The following is a 14,003-nucleotide window of genomic DNA, read 5'->3' as shown; positions in this document are numbered from 1 at the left end:
ATTTAGCCACTGCAACCATTCACCCAGAGAAATTGTGGATGTCCTATTCATGGAAATATTCAAGGAAAGGCTGGATTGGGCCCTCAGCCACATGATCTAGTGGGAGACATCCCTGTCTGTGGCAGGGGGATTGCAGATAGATGATCTTTAAGGTCTCTTCCAACCCAAACTTGTGATTTTCTGATTCTCATACCCGTCTGAAGTGTAGGAGGTACCATCACTTGGTCTCTCTGTGTGGTTTTAAGTCCTGGGGCTGTTTTGTATTCAAAATCTTGCAGCAGCCACTAGGACAATGGCAAGGAGGTGATCACATTTCTTTGTTCAAACATCTTTTGGTTTTTGAGTGGTAGAGTCTGAGCAAGTAGTGCTGATTCTCCTGCTGGCCTTGGGAAGGAGTGGGAATTTTATCAGTAGATATTATGTGGTGCTGCAAGAAAACTGGCAAAAAACCTCAAAACCATGAGAATTTTCCAAAGTGACAGCTCAATCCAGCAAAGAGCTGGAGCACAACAGTTCTTGGGAATTAGTCTACCACAGTGTCACATCACATCAGTGTCCTAAACACATCAGTGTCCAGATGTGTTTCGGATGCTCATAATCATAGGGAACTTGGGGATATTTAAGTCCAACTTTTAGTAAAAATGTAGTGAAAAAGTGATGTTGTAAGGTAAAATGTGATGCAAAACATGGCTTATGGGATCACAACACCCTGCTTAATTGTATGCCACAATTCCATCTTATTCAGCAAAGCTCCACAATGAGGACATAATGATAACTCTAAGTAAGCTGATGATTTATCTCCTCCATAAGGCATGGTTGTTGTAAAACTGCCTATCAGATATTTTCAGAGTACTATCCTTCACAAGCCCTTATTTAATGCAGTTATATTTGCATGCACACCCTCTCTTCCCATTTGCCATTTGTCACTGAGATAGCAAATTACATTCATCAGAATCCATTCATTCCCCCAGTTTCGCTGAGTACAGGAATATCTTGGCTGTGTCAGCTGCCCTATGACTGGGAGCTGTGAAAAATGGAGGTTGCCTTCAGCTATTCCAAACTTGTATCTTCAAAGGACAGTGGGTATTAAGCTGGAAAAGATTAATGGGCTTTATGTCATCGTGTTTGTGTGGCATAGAACTGAATTGTGCAGATTGATGGATATTTGGTAAAAACAAATGCATTCTTAAACTACTCTCCTGGCCCTTCCCTGGCAAGTTTTAGTGACCATCAAAAGAAATATACTGAGATGTTCCCTTAAATCCTAGACTTTTTTACAGGTTTTTTCACCTTTAGGAAAATGAAAAACTTTTTGTAGTTGAGAACAGAACCACATGTGGACTATTAAGGACTGGTTATTTTATAGCCTATCTGTGTTTATATTACCACTACAGGGCTGTCACATCTTATTTGTCATATAATTGTGCAGTAAGTAACTGGGACATACCCAAATGGCTGACAACAAAATTGTGAATTCCTGTGAAAATGCTGTTATAATTTCTTATTTGAGATCCAGGTTGGTTCTTTAGAACAACCATTCTGCTTGTCAGGCAGATGCTTTGTTCACACACAAAAAAGGACCAGCTCAGCACAAAGAAGGCCAAAAGGGAACGCTCTACCTGCCCTTGAATAATACACTGTATTAAAAAAGTATTGAAGGTATTCACAGAGTGAATTCTCTCACAAAGAATAAGTAACTCTTAAAAAACAATCAATGTATAAGGGGAAAAGAGTTATCAGTATTGATTCACACAATTCACAGATGCATTGAAAATATATTTCCACCAGAGGAAAAGCAGTGGTGTGCAGTGAAGCTTGTGAACTTTGCATGTGACCATTCATGGGATTTTTTTTTTTTTTCATCTGTAGCATCTTTGGTCAAAAGAGAATGGGAGGAAAACCCCAGGGTCCTACTCTACTTCTGCTGTTCTTGTTCCTCTGTGACCTTGGGCACATCAAATCTTCACCTGACAGCAGGGATCTATCAGAACTATCACAAAACTGTAATGCTGACCTGTGCTTGAGAACTGTGCGTAGAAGTGGTTCTCCACTGGAAAGTTTTGTGGGTTTTAAAATGCTTCAGTTGTGTGGAGACCAGCTTGGGCCATGGTGATAACTGCACTGGTGTGTCTGGTAGCTGTGTGATACTGAAGAGTATCAATAGCCCTTAGCTTTGAATATGAGCAGACCTGTAGGACCAGACACAAAGGTCAGGGAGAGACATTCTAGCCATATTTTGAATTTTTATTGAGTTTCAGTGTTAAAGTAAACATTTTGGTTTAGAGACAGAGATTGTTGCAAAGCCTTATGTACTAGGATGTTGTTTGTATTAATATTTTAAGCTGGTAATAAATTTCTCATGGGGTTTTTGTTGATTTTGGTTTGGTTTTCTGAATTGCTCTGGGACTTTTAATTATCTTTCACTCCAAGCTAAGTATGTGTTCCATCATGAAGTAGAATATTAAAGCAGTAATAATAACTTTCTAATTCTGTTTTTTAACTACAGTAGGACCAGCATAGAAACCATTCCACTCTGTGTTAAGCATGAATCATTTTATATTTCATATGGTTTCTATTTTTTTTCCTCCAATGGCTAACTAAGTAATATGATGGTTTAAGTAAGAGTTGCTTCTTCACAGCTAGTCCTCCACAGGTACTTGCTCTTGATGCAATACCGTAACTCTCCATTAAAACCACTACTTAAAAGAGGCTTGCAGTAATGTAAATTTTTTAATTTAGCTCTGGATTCCAAAGAATTTCAAAATGCAAGTCCTTGAAAAGCAGAGAGCAGTATCCTGAAAGAGTACATTTCTCCCTGGATTAAAGAGTAATCCAGAGATGTCCTGTTTGCCTGAAGCTGGGCTCATTTGTGTGATTGCAAGGTCAAGTAAACACAGGGTGTTTTGGCTCAGGTCTGCAGTGGATTTGAAGTTGTGCCAAGAGAAAAGCTCTTAAGGCTAGGTGAATGGCTTTGTGAACATCATCACACAGTTCGTTGATTGTCAAATTCACCGTATCACCAGTCTGACACCTCTGCCCTGCTTATATCTTGTTCCCAGGATGAAGGCAGCACCAGAGCTTTCTATTTGCCATAAATACTAGACTGAAGTTCTTTTCAGGAGTAATTCTGTGATTATAGACCATGATGTCATGCTAAAAGGAGCAGACAGTCAGCTAGGCTTTATGCTCTAATGGTTTCTGTGAAATTAGTAATAATACCAGGAGACTGATTTTTAATTTATAGTGCTGTGAAATTAGTATTTATAGGGCCTGAAACTTCAGAAAGCGTGTGAAAACTTTTGGCACCAACCCTGCTGGTCTCCAAGGGGAGATACAGTCCTCTCTTCTCTGTTTGGTCAGGCAGGCTGCTCTCTGGACAGCTGGCCAGATGTTCATGGTGCTCAGGAAAGGCAGCATCTCTGGCAAAGTGGATCCACAGCTGCTGGCAGGTATATGGCAGATGGCTGTGTTATTCTGCAAAGCTGGTGTTTCCATCTGTTGGGTGGATGGGATTACCAGAGGATCAAATCAGGCAGAGGGTAGGCTGAGGGGGAGACTGCCAGCACCAAGAGAGAGAAAATCATCTACCAGTTCCTTAGCAGGGCAGAATGAGGTGTTGGTCTCTGTCCTTCTGCATGTTCAGTGCATCAGCTCAGTCACAGGCAGAGAGGAACTCTGTCAGGAAAACAGAAAGAGGTGGCAAATAAAAGAAAGAAATGGCAAAAAAAAAAAAAAAAGAGATGGCAAAGTCCCTGAAGATAAGCAAGAAAGAGATATGGACTTCAGAACAGAAAACTGAGCCCTTGTCACACAAGTAGAAGAGATTTTACATCATGTGCAGAGACCAGCTAGAGCACTCGTGGCCTGCTCCTAGAGTGCATTGAAAATCTCTTGCTCCTTATTCTGAGCTGCTCACAGCTGAGATATTGATTCCGTGAGAGCATCAGAAAACCTGACTTGGGTTGCTTTGTTCTCACTGGTCTCTAAAAGGGAAGTTTTGCCAGGCAATGAAGGCTAACAGTGCTGCCCATGGAAACATGGTCCAAACAAAGGGAAAAGGTTGAATCACAAGAAGGTTCAGGTTGGGAGGGGCCTTACAGACCATCTCATTCCAAACCTCCTGCATTGGGGGTCCTTTACCAGACCAGGTTGCTCAAAGCCCCAGACAACTTTGAACATTCAGAGCTCCTTTCTCACAGGCCATGTAGTCAAGGCATATTGATGGGTTCAGGCAGCTCTGAACTGTGACTGTTAAGGATATCTTTGAGAAAGTATGTGGCATTCAGGGTAATTAAATGTCTCTATCAGAAGAACTTGAATTCTTGAGGAGGCAAATTTTCTGTCTGGTGCTACAAAGTATAGATGCCGATCCAAGCATGCTGAAGTCAATGAAAAAAAATCTCTGGTTTGCTTCACTGAGTTTTGAATTAAATCCATGGAATTTTGATAAACTGAAAATGTTCCTGCAAGCTTCTGGTGCTCACTGTTGCCTTATGACAGTAGGTCCTAATGGGATCAGGCCGGAGTGCTGCATGGCATGGATTTGCTACACCTACAAAGAGCAAAAAGCTGCTTCCTTCTCTTTGTGCTGTATGATCATTCATTTGATTTAAGATTGGGAAACATTTTTTGCAAGTTCTCATTGTTTTTCTGTCATGTATTTTCTGGTAAGATTTAAGTGATGATGAAACTTTTTGATGCATATAAAAAGCAGTCACTTCCTGCTAGGTAAATGTCTTGGTGCTGGAGACATGCATGAAATACTTGGGAGTGCTGAAACGCACTTGGGTTTGTTTTCATTGCAAGCTGTTATTTTGTTAGGACGGGGTGGCAGTGACATGGAAACACTCATTATATGAAATAGTCTAGAAAGCCTTTTGATCAGTGTTTTGCTTCAGACGTGTGTTTGATCTATCCAGCTCGTTACTTTGTGTACATACAGCTACACCTATGAAAGCATTTGGCGTGTCCTGTGGCTTGTGCTTGGCAGTAGCTCTTTAAAGCAATGTATAGGTGCACAGCCAGGTGTTCCTGCCCCCCCAGCAGGCAGGGAAATGAAGCCAGAGGAATCACACAACCTGCCCGAGACCACAGCAAAAGAGCTGAGGTAAAAACATAGATATGTTTGATGCTAAAATATAGAGAGAATCACAGACAGGCTTGGGTTGGAAAGGATCTAAAGTTCATCTCATTACAGCCCCCCTGCCACAGCCAGGAACACCTTCCACTAGACCAGGATACTCAGAGCCCATCCAGCCTGGCCTTGAACATTTCCAGGGATGGGGCAGCCACAGCTTCTCTGGGCAGCCTGTGCCTCACCACCCTTATTGTGAGGAATTTCTTCCCAACAGCTAATCTTAATCTCTTCTCTTTTAGTTTAAAACCATTCCCTCTTATCCTGTCTCTGTATGTCCATGTAAGAAATGGCTCTCTGTCTTTTTTATATGGATACAGCTGTAAATTCCTACTGTAGCAGCAGCTGCATGCAGAGGTATGCATGTAAACATGCAGTGTCCTCCCACACAATGCAGTAGAGGGCAGGACCCTTTAGGACAAGCTTAAGGGGCCCTCAGCAGCTTTCCATCATTCCTGTGCATGTCCCTGAGCACCCACCTGACCAGCCTTCCATGCAGCTCCCACAGACCATCAGTGGTCTGGGAGTGAACTCACCCAAGGTGCAGCAACTCACCAAAAAACTGAAAACTCACAACATGTAAAGTGCTCTCAAAGCCACCAACTAACAAAACCCCAAAGATCAAACACCAGGAAGAAATATCTTTGCCACTTGCTTTGCACTAAGATCAGTGCTGCTATTAAACCAACTGTGCTTTTATACCCATAGCTCATTAATTGAAAACACCAGTGGAGATGTTTTCAGTTCATGAGATATGGCTGTGTCCTTCTAAAACTCTGGTGTTAGGGTCCATTCTACTGCAAAAAATGTGTCCAAGTCCAGTCTGAGTGGGGCTTGGAGGAATCAGATCTCATGGAAAGTGTTCTTGCCCATGATGGGGGAATTGGAACTGGATTGTCTCTGAGGTCACTTCCAACCCAAACCATTCTGTGATTCTATAAAAATAGCCTGAGTCCTGCAAGCCCTGCAGAAGTTTACTAATTCTTATCAGGTGCTGCTAACAAAACCACCTGGAAGCTATTCCCATCAAAATTAAATAAAGCAAGGAAAGCAGGGCCCAAGGTAAAAACAAAACCAAAACAATCAAATGTACTCACAGCCTTGAGCTGTGAAGGTGCCTAAGTGAACAGCTCATGCATTTTAACTCCCTTCTTCCTGTGCTGCAGTGCTCTTGATTTTGGGGGTTCTTTGATCCACCTATTCATAGCTGCAAAGTGAGCAGAATTTAATCAGGCTCTGACAGGGCATGGCTGATTTTAATACCAGCCTTCAAAAAAGAGCTGTCAGTCAGGGATGAGCTTTAATACCTTCAACCTGCAGCTCCTGTACAGTTCTGCTGCAGTTGAGTGGTGCTTGGTCAGCAGGGGAGGAGCTGGGCATCTGCAGAAGGCTCTGGGGGTCTCATCTGGGCACCATCCTCAGCCTCTCCAAAGGGGTGATGTGACACTCTAATGGAGGTGGCATTTCCAGGCCACATGAGAGGAGAGATTTCCTAATTGCATGTCCCAAAAATCCTGCTGAGCTTATGTGGGCCAGCAGGAAAAGTAGGTTTATAGTTGCTTGGATTTCCTTATTGTACCTGGAATGGGCATAGGGAGGACAAGGGTTGCTTTCCCTACGTAATCTCAAGTTATTTTAGCTGAGGACATTAGATAAAATAGCCAGGGACTGGAAGAATGATAGAACAGGGGTTAATTTCAGATTTACTATCTGCCAGCACATGCCATGCAATCAGATAAACACAGGATTTCAGCTGTCATCACAATATCTTACGCATACTCAAAAACAGAGCAGTTTTTCTCACATCAAGAAGAAATGGAACAGGTTTATATATAGGATGTGTACAGTCAGGAGGCCTGAAATTTTGAAACAGTCTGCCAATTCTAGAGAGATTCCCTATTTTTAAATTAAGGAATTATATTAGAAGTAGTAGAAATTCTTATGGTGAAATTTTACTATTTCAAGCTGCACTGAATAAATAAATAAAAGTTAAGGGAACATCTTGAGAAGTTGGATTATACAGAATGAGGCAAATTTCTGTAGGATTTTCAGCAGAGAATATGGGACTATGCAGAGACTCAGAAACTTCTCTGTATGGGAATATCCTTCCTCCTCTGCTTTATACATTTCCGTCCTTGCTCTTTTGTCTGTTCTGGTTCATTGGGCCTATCACTTTTAATGCTTGAAAGTCTGCAAGGCAGAGAGGGAAGATGACAATCTAGCAACAACCCAGAAATATCCTGATGCAATTTTCACAAGAAATGTAATTTAAGCACTTGCTGATTGAAGCCTCCCTCCTGAAAACAGCCAACTTAGGCAGAACCATAAAATTATAGAATAGTTTGGGTTGGTAGGGACCTTAGAGATCATGTCAAATCTCATGTAGGTAAAATGAAACACTTGTTGGCAAGGATGCTTTACGTTATGAATTTGTGAGTATGGAGATGAGTATGGCTTTTTGGCTTGAGCCCATAACTAGTATTCTAGTATTTGAGTTTTTTATTATATCCCTTTATAAGAGTAGCTGATGCCGTGGTCAAGAATATTTTTAAGATTCCAGCCTGGTTTGTTTATGAGGGATGCACAGAACAGCTTGGCTCTGTGAGCATCATATGAGCAGAGAGCAGCAGGCAGTTTTCTTGGTGGAAAATCTGCTGGTAGGCTTCCCTGCTCTGCTGCCTTCTCTCCTGCTCACAAGCTCCTTCTTCCTTCACACTGACATAGCTTGTACCTTCAGTCTCATAGAGTGTCCTGAATCAGTAAGGTTGGACATCTCCAAGGTCTTCACATTCAACCTTTGAGTGACTTCCATTTTTCCCAGTAACCTATGTTGTGAAGTGCCATATATACTCATTTTTTTTATCAGTTCTAGGGATGGGAACTCTATCACATCCCTGGGGAACCTGTTCTAGTGCTTAACCACTCTTTCAATGAGGAAATTTTTCCAAATACTGAACCTGAACCTCCCCTGGTGCAACCTGAGTCCATTACCCCTTGTGCTATTGCTAGTTGTGGTATTACATACCTAGTCTGGTCATTCAGATGACATCATCCCAGCTGAGGTTTTGTCATCCTCTCTTGTTCCAGGATGTCCCTGTTAGTAGCTGCTGGTATTTTCCAGCATAACCAATGCTTGCCTGCTCTCATCCCCTTCTGGATTCTACCAGGCTGTGCCAAAAGGAGCTCAAAAATGAAGTCCTGAGCTGTTCAGCATAAAGGTGTCTTTGAAGGCAAGGCTTGGACTCTTCTTCTAAGACCAGCTGCAGCAAAAGGACAGCATTTTCTACCAAAGATAAGGGAAAGAATTTGCGTCTTGAGAGTGTTCCTCTCGCTGTTTCTCTGCAGGACGGGAGGCTTGTGATTTTTCTAGCGCATGCAAAGGCACTCTTGAGGAGTTGTGCTGTGACAGATTGTCCTATTGCCCGTGGAGGCACCATGACAGCATAAGATGCCAAGCTTCCTATTGCTTGGGCTGCATCCCATTGTGGTTAACCTCTCATGCACTTGAGAGAAAGAAATGATTACTGGGTTGCAGGTCCCTCAGCTCAGCTGCAGGAGGGTCTTTTTGTTTTCCACAGCACCCCTCCAAGCTGGGGTTTGGCTACAGAGGCATTTTGTGCTGAGAAATGCAAATAAATAACACAAAGGCATTGCAATGCTGAAGTTCAGTGTGGGTGTTTTTTAGCCTTAAAGGCTTTAGATTTCTTGGTTTTGTTTTATTTAGCTTTTTAATTATTTTTGGTCTGTTTCAGAAAGGCTTTTCACACACAGGGATCTCCCAAAAGAATTTATTTGAACTCATTGGTGGGTGGTGCATACATTATGGGCTGTGGTTTCATTGATATGCTCAGCCTCGCTAAGTAGATGGCATATTAAATGTTTTATTTACCCTGGGTGCTACCTGTCATCTAATCAGCTTTTGTGTTTCTGCTGCATTCTATTTGTATTACAGTGAGAATAAGTGGTTTCATGTAAATTAAAACCACATGAAACCTTTTAAAGCCATTTTAAAATACTAAATGGGTTTGCAAATAGGTTTGTCGGACAAGGATTGGAAAAAGAGCTCTTTGCTTACCCATTTACTCTTCTGTATGCTTATTAGGAGTCCCCACATGACTTTTTCATCAAACATTGCATCCCAGTTCTCATCTGGAATGCCAAAGTCATTTATGCTGTGCTCGAGAGCAGTTTGCATAAACAAGAGGCAGTTAACAAAGAACACAGTCGTGAGCTGTGATTGCAAAGGTTATATTATAAATTACAACACAGATGTACAATAAAGTCAAGACATGCAACCCTGTTTTCTTGTTTGCCTGAAGCATAAAAGCACATTGTTTTAAAAGTTTCTTTGCCTTTATTGACTGTTGTTGCTGATATGGATGATCATGATGCTTTCACTGTGAATCATTTTGTTTCTTACAGGTGGATCGTATCATCTTCTGCGTCTTTTTGGAGGTTGACTACAAAATTTTCAAGAAGAAAATGGGCGAGTTTTTCCCTCTAGGTAGGTGTAATAATCCAGCACCATCTGACTTTAAAAAAGCACGCAGAAAAAATGCAACAGCTGGCATCTTTTCTTCTTTCCAAAGCCAAATACTGAAATGTGAACTTTCTTTAAAGATCAGCTGCACATAGAGGCTCTGATCCTGGACAAATGCAGAGATTTTTAAATGTGTGAGCCATTTAAGCTATGTCTAATACTGCTTTTGTACGCTCAGTACAGCTAATCTCTTCATTCCATGCTGAATGTGTATCTCTTCCCAGAACTTGGTGCATGGCACTGGCTGTCTTGACTCCTGAGAAGAAAATTATTTGCACTGATGTATATAGCTCCTAGTGTATATTGCTTTTCCATACACTTTGTACACACTTTGGTCTTGCATTAACAATGCTGGTGAGGTTTCTCTGGGTCTGAAAAGATACCACAGGGGTTAGAGCCCAACTGTGCCTGAATGAGGAGTTTAAACTTGAGCTGTCCCTGTGTGAGAATGAATGGGAGAAAGATGGCTCTCACTGGAGCGCTTGGGAAATGTTAGCCATTCATCTTGGATTTCACACAGGAGGTTGCTTTCTAGATTTAAGGAAACCTGGTGGATAGTAAATTTGCTAATCCCCCTCCTCCAATAAACCTGTGATTTATTTTTATCGCACATCATTAGAAATCTGCTTTCCGTAATTGTATCAACCCTAAAACTCCTCCCATTTTATTTTGCTTTGTGCTTACATCAGTCCAACTATGTGTGAAAAGATCCAGATTTTAGTGTTCTGTTTTATCTCCCAGTAGTCCCCATGCTGTCTGTCAAGTGGAAATGGCCCTGGAGTAATAGGAAGCAGAGCTTTGGTGTGTTCAGAGTTCAATTAATTTCACAGGACTGTGTTGTCACCGTAGCCTTAGTGGTTTTTTCCTTTTGCTCTGTCTGGTAGCATGGAAATGGTGATATTTTTGTCTAATCTCACTAGAACAAAGCCTTTTTGTAGATGACTTTGTAATCGCCAGTTTGCAGTGATTGGCAGCTGAAACTTAAAGACCTATTGAATTATTCAGGTAGCATCAAATGATGTCTAACCACTTAATAATATTCTTGTCTGGAGCACACTGAACATGCATTTCAAGAAGCTGCATTCATATCAAATCCATTCATTGAGTGATTTTATTTTTTTGTCAGTGTACCCAACCCAAAGGATAAAGTGGCAGTACCCTGCCTACTGCTGCTGGCTGTGTTCCTGCCCTTCAGATTAAGTGAGAGAAGAATATAGCATCAATTTGTCAACAAGACAAGATCATTAATGCTCACTTTCATCTCTAAGGCCTTGGAAATCATGTGTAAAGCCTGGTATTATTTCTATAAATGTAAAACCCACCTGGGTTTGAAAGTTTGAGAGACAAGGTGCTTCAGAGCTGTATCATGACAATCTGAAAGGCAGAAAGAGAGCAAGTGGAAGGTTTATTTCATTTGGATTTTTTTTTAAAACCTGACATTATTGAACTCCTTTTTACAAATAACCTGTGCAGCTGGGTCTTTTGTTATAGAAAAACATAAAATTTCATTACACCACATTATGTAGATGATCTGCCATACCATGGTTTCAAAAGTATGTTTATTCTCATGTATGTAAAGGTTTTATGTTTGTTTTTTTTTCTCAAAAGAAAATTGGGAATCTGATATGTGACCATAGAGAGGTGATCATGGTAGGGACCCTCTAAATCCAGTGTTCTGCATATGTGGCTATAAAAATGTTCATCCAAAATTTACAATTGTCCAGAGAAAGTTTAGTTCTCAGTATCCGAAATTTAGATAATTGTAGGATCGGATTAATAAAATGGCTTAGGACCCATTTGCTATGCAACCCATAGACCCCTGGTTGCAATTTTCTCATAACTAATGATTCTGATTTTGATATGTGTTGATGTTACTGGGTATCTGCTGTCTGATTAGCCAGAGCCTTAAAAGGAACCTGTTTAGCTCTAGAACTTTACTCCTGATGCAGTGAAGGATTTCCTGGGAGTGGATGAGTAGCCAAGGATTCAGGAAGGTTTTGTTTTAGCTTTTTTACTTTTAGTGTCGTTAGATCTTCAACTTGTGAGGAGACAGGGAGAGGCAGGACTTTCTTCCAAATCGCTCTCCTGTAGCGTCACTGGAGAAATGGTCACTGTCGGGGCCTCTTTTGTGGAGTGCCCTAACCATTCATGTACAGTCTCAGGCTCTCTTTGCCAACTTGAAATGACACTTTTCCAAGAGATGTCAGCTGAAGTCAGCCCCATGCTAAACTGCCTCCCGGTGAGAGCATCCCCTGAGGGTCTTTATGGAGATCACCAGATGACCATCATGTCTACTCTTTGTTCCTTGTGTCTGGGGAATTGCCATCTGCATTTGACACAGCAGACCTGGACAGGTTACCAGCAGACTCTCTCTCTGTAGAGATGTCCCATCTCTCTGCAGGACTGGCTTCCTGCACAAAAGACTTAGCTGACGTGGTTCTGTGTCAAGGAGTTAGCAACTGCCTCTACCTTTGGCAGTAAATTCCTGATATTTTGACTTTGGAAGAAATTAATGAAACTGGTGGTTTTGTTTTGGTTTAAAGGAAATCTATTAATTTAGTGAAATTAAAGTATTTAAGGATAGGCTTGCCCTAGATTTGAATTGATGGGACACTATCTAAACACTCACAGGAGAGAATAACACTGAAGTATTTATTTAAGCTTAGAGAAAAAACATCAAGGCATTTTAAAAAGTGCATCTTGCATTCAGAAACATTGTGAAATATATCTACTTTAATGGATGTGGACAAAAATGCTTAGAAAGAAGAATATATTCATAGAGTTATATACATAAATAGTTATTACTTTAAACCCACTGCATTAATAAATCCAAAAAGACATGCAAGTGCTTGAGCTAGGTAATGAAATCAGTAATGAAATGAAGTTAGAATTACACCTCAGTGCATTAGAGTAAGTGGAATATAGATATAGGGAAATTGTTCCATTAGTTGAACATATCATTAGGCCTATTTTGCAAGTGGAATGCCGAAGAAATTAGTCAAGTAATAATATTGATATCAAGACAACTGCCAAGAGTCTTGTCATTTTCAAACTTTAGGTATATAAGGGGAAGAGGTAGACTTCAGAGTAATGTCATGCCTTAGCAGTGCAGGAAGGTTGTGCAGTAACTGAGCAATTGCAACTGTCTCAGCATTTCTGATTCTATCTCAGTGATTACACAACCCAATCCAGAGCCAGCATGGTCCAAGAGGGAGCAGAGCACCACTTATCTTTGTTTCAAACATAGGTTCTCACGTCAATGTTGTCCAGAAAACTCCTGGCTTGGTTAAGTAAAGGGTCCTTGTCAAGGCAGAATTTTCTGTTGATCCTCTGGGGTTTTGCTGAGAAGATTTTTTATATTCTAGGAAGAAAAAAGCAGTAGAAAGAAAAACTTCATTTGGTTAAGATGGATCACTGTTTTAATATATTAAACGTTGCCACAGTGATGGGTTTTTTCCTTCTTTTTTATTAATTGAATCCTATCTCTTTGTGCAATGACATAGCCCAGCTATTCTCCCTTCACCTGTATTGGAACATTCTTTCTACTTAAAATGAGAGAATGTCTTTCAGGCAAATATAATATCTTTGCCTGCAATTCTGGCTCATATGAGTAGTTTTTACATTGCTGGATTCATTGCTATTAGTAGTATGAGTGAATTTTCAGGGAAAGGAACTGTCACTTAGATCATTTTTTCTTTTGGAATGCATTGTTTCTTCTAATAGAACTCTGTGGAGTCCAGACACCAGGCGTTGCTTTTCTTGCTAACTAAACATATTTGTAAGACTTACCAGAAAATTGAATCCCCCTTGAAAAGCTAGATTTGCCAACATTTACCTTGGAATGATACATACTTCTAGGATTCCATACATAGGAGGAAAATTAAGAGCATTTGTAAACAGTTGCCAGCTGGAGCAAAGATACCTTTTTTCTTTTCTTCCTGTATCCTGTGTACACAAAGCTACTTAATATGTCAGACAGATAATCTTGTAAGGACCTTTGGCAAGTGCTTACTTTTCATGGTGGCTGTCATATATTATAAATGGTTTATCTTCAATTGTAATGCTTAAAGTATTTCTAAATCTACCACCTGTTACCAGTGGATTGGAGAGGAGAAACATTTTTTTCCAAAAACGTTTTTTAGATGGGAATAGTGCTATAAAAGGGATGTTCTGTGAAGCTGCAGCATCCAAGGTTATTTTACTTCTTGCCACTTTAAACAGAGTAACAAAATTACTTCACTAAAATATTGCAAAAATTTCTGGAGAAAGGACGTTTGCACTTTGATTAAGCAAGTTTATAGATGGAAGGTGCATGCTTTTAGACTTGTG

General features: G+C 40.6%; 1 protein-coding gene across 4 annotated transcripts in view; it reads left to right on the top strand.

Moving 5' to 3' along the window:
- The window catches only part of MACROD2 (mono-ADP ribosylhydrolase 2), an 846,867-nt gene that overhangs the window by 758,284 nt on the left and 74,580 nt on the right, over window positions 1–14,003 (top strand). For all 4 annotated transcript variants that reach the window (XM_058802883.1, XM_058802881.1, XM_058802884.1 and 1 more), the window contains one exon: window positions 9,557–9,638. In XM_058802883.1, the coding sequence (XP_058658866.1) occupies window positions 9,557–9,638 (82 nt within the window). The remainder of the gene's footprint in view (window positions 1–9,556; window positions 9,639–14,003) is intronic.

This window comes from Ammospiza caudacuta, chromosome 3 (assembly GCF_027887145.1).
Source record: "Ammospiza caudacuta isolate bAmmCau1 chromosome 3, bAmmCau1.pri, whole genome shotgun sequence".
Classification (NCBI taxonomy): Eukaryota; Metazoa; Chordata; class Aves; order Passeriformes; family Passerellidae; genus Ammospiza; species Ammospiza caudacuta.
This window is presented reverse-complemented; position numbering and strand designations above follow the sequence as displayed.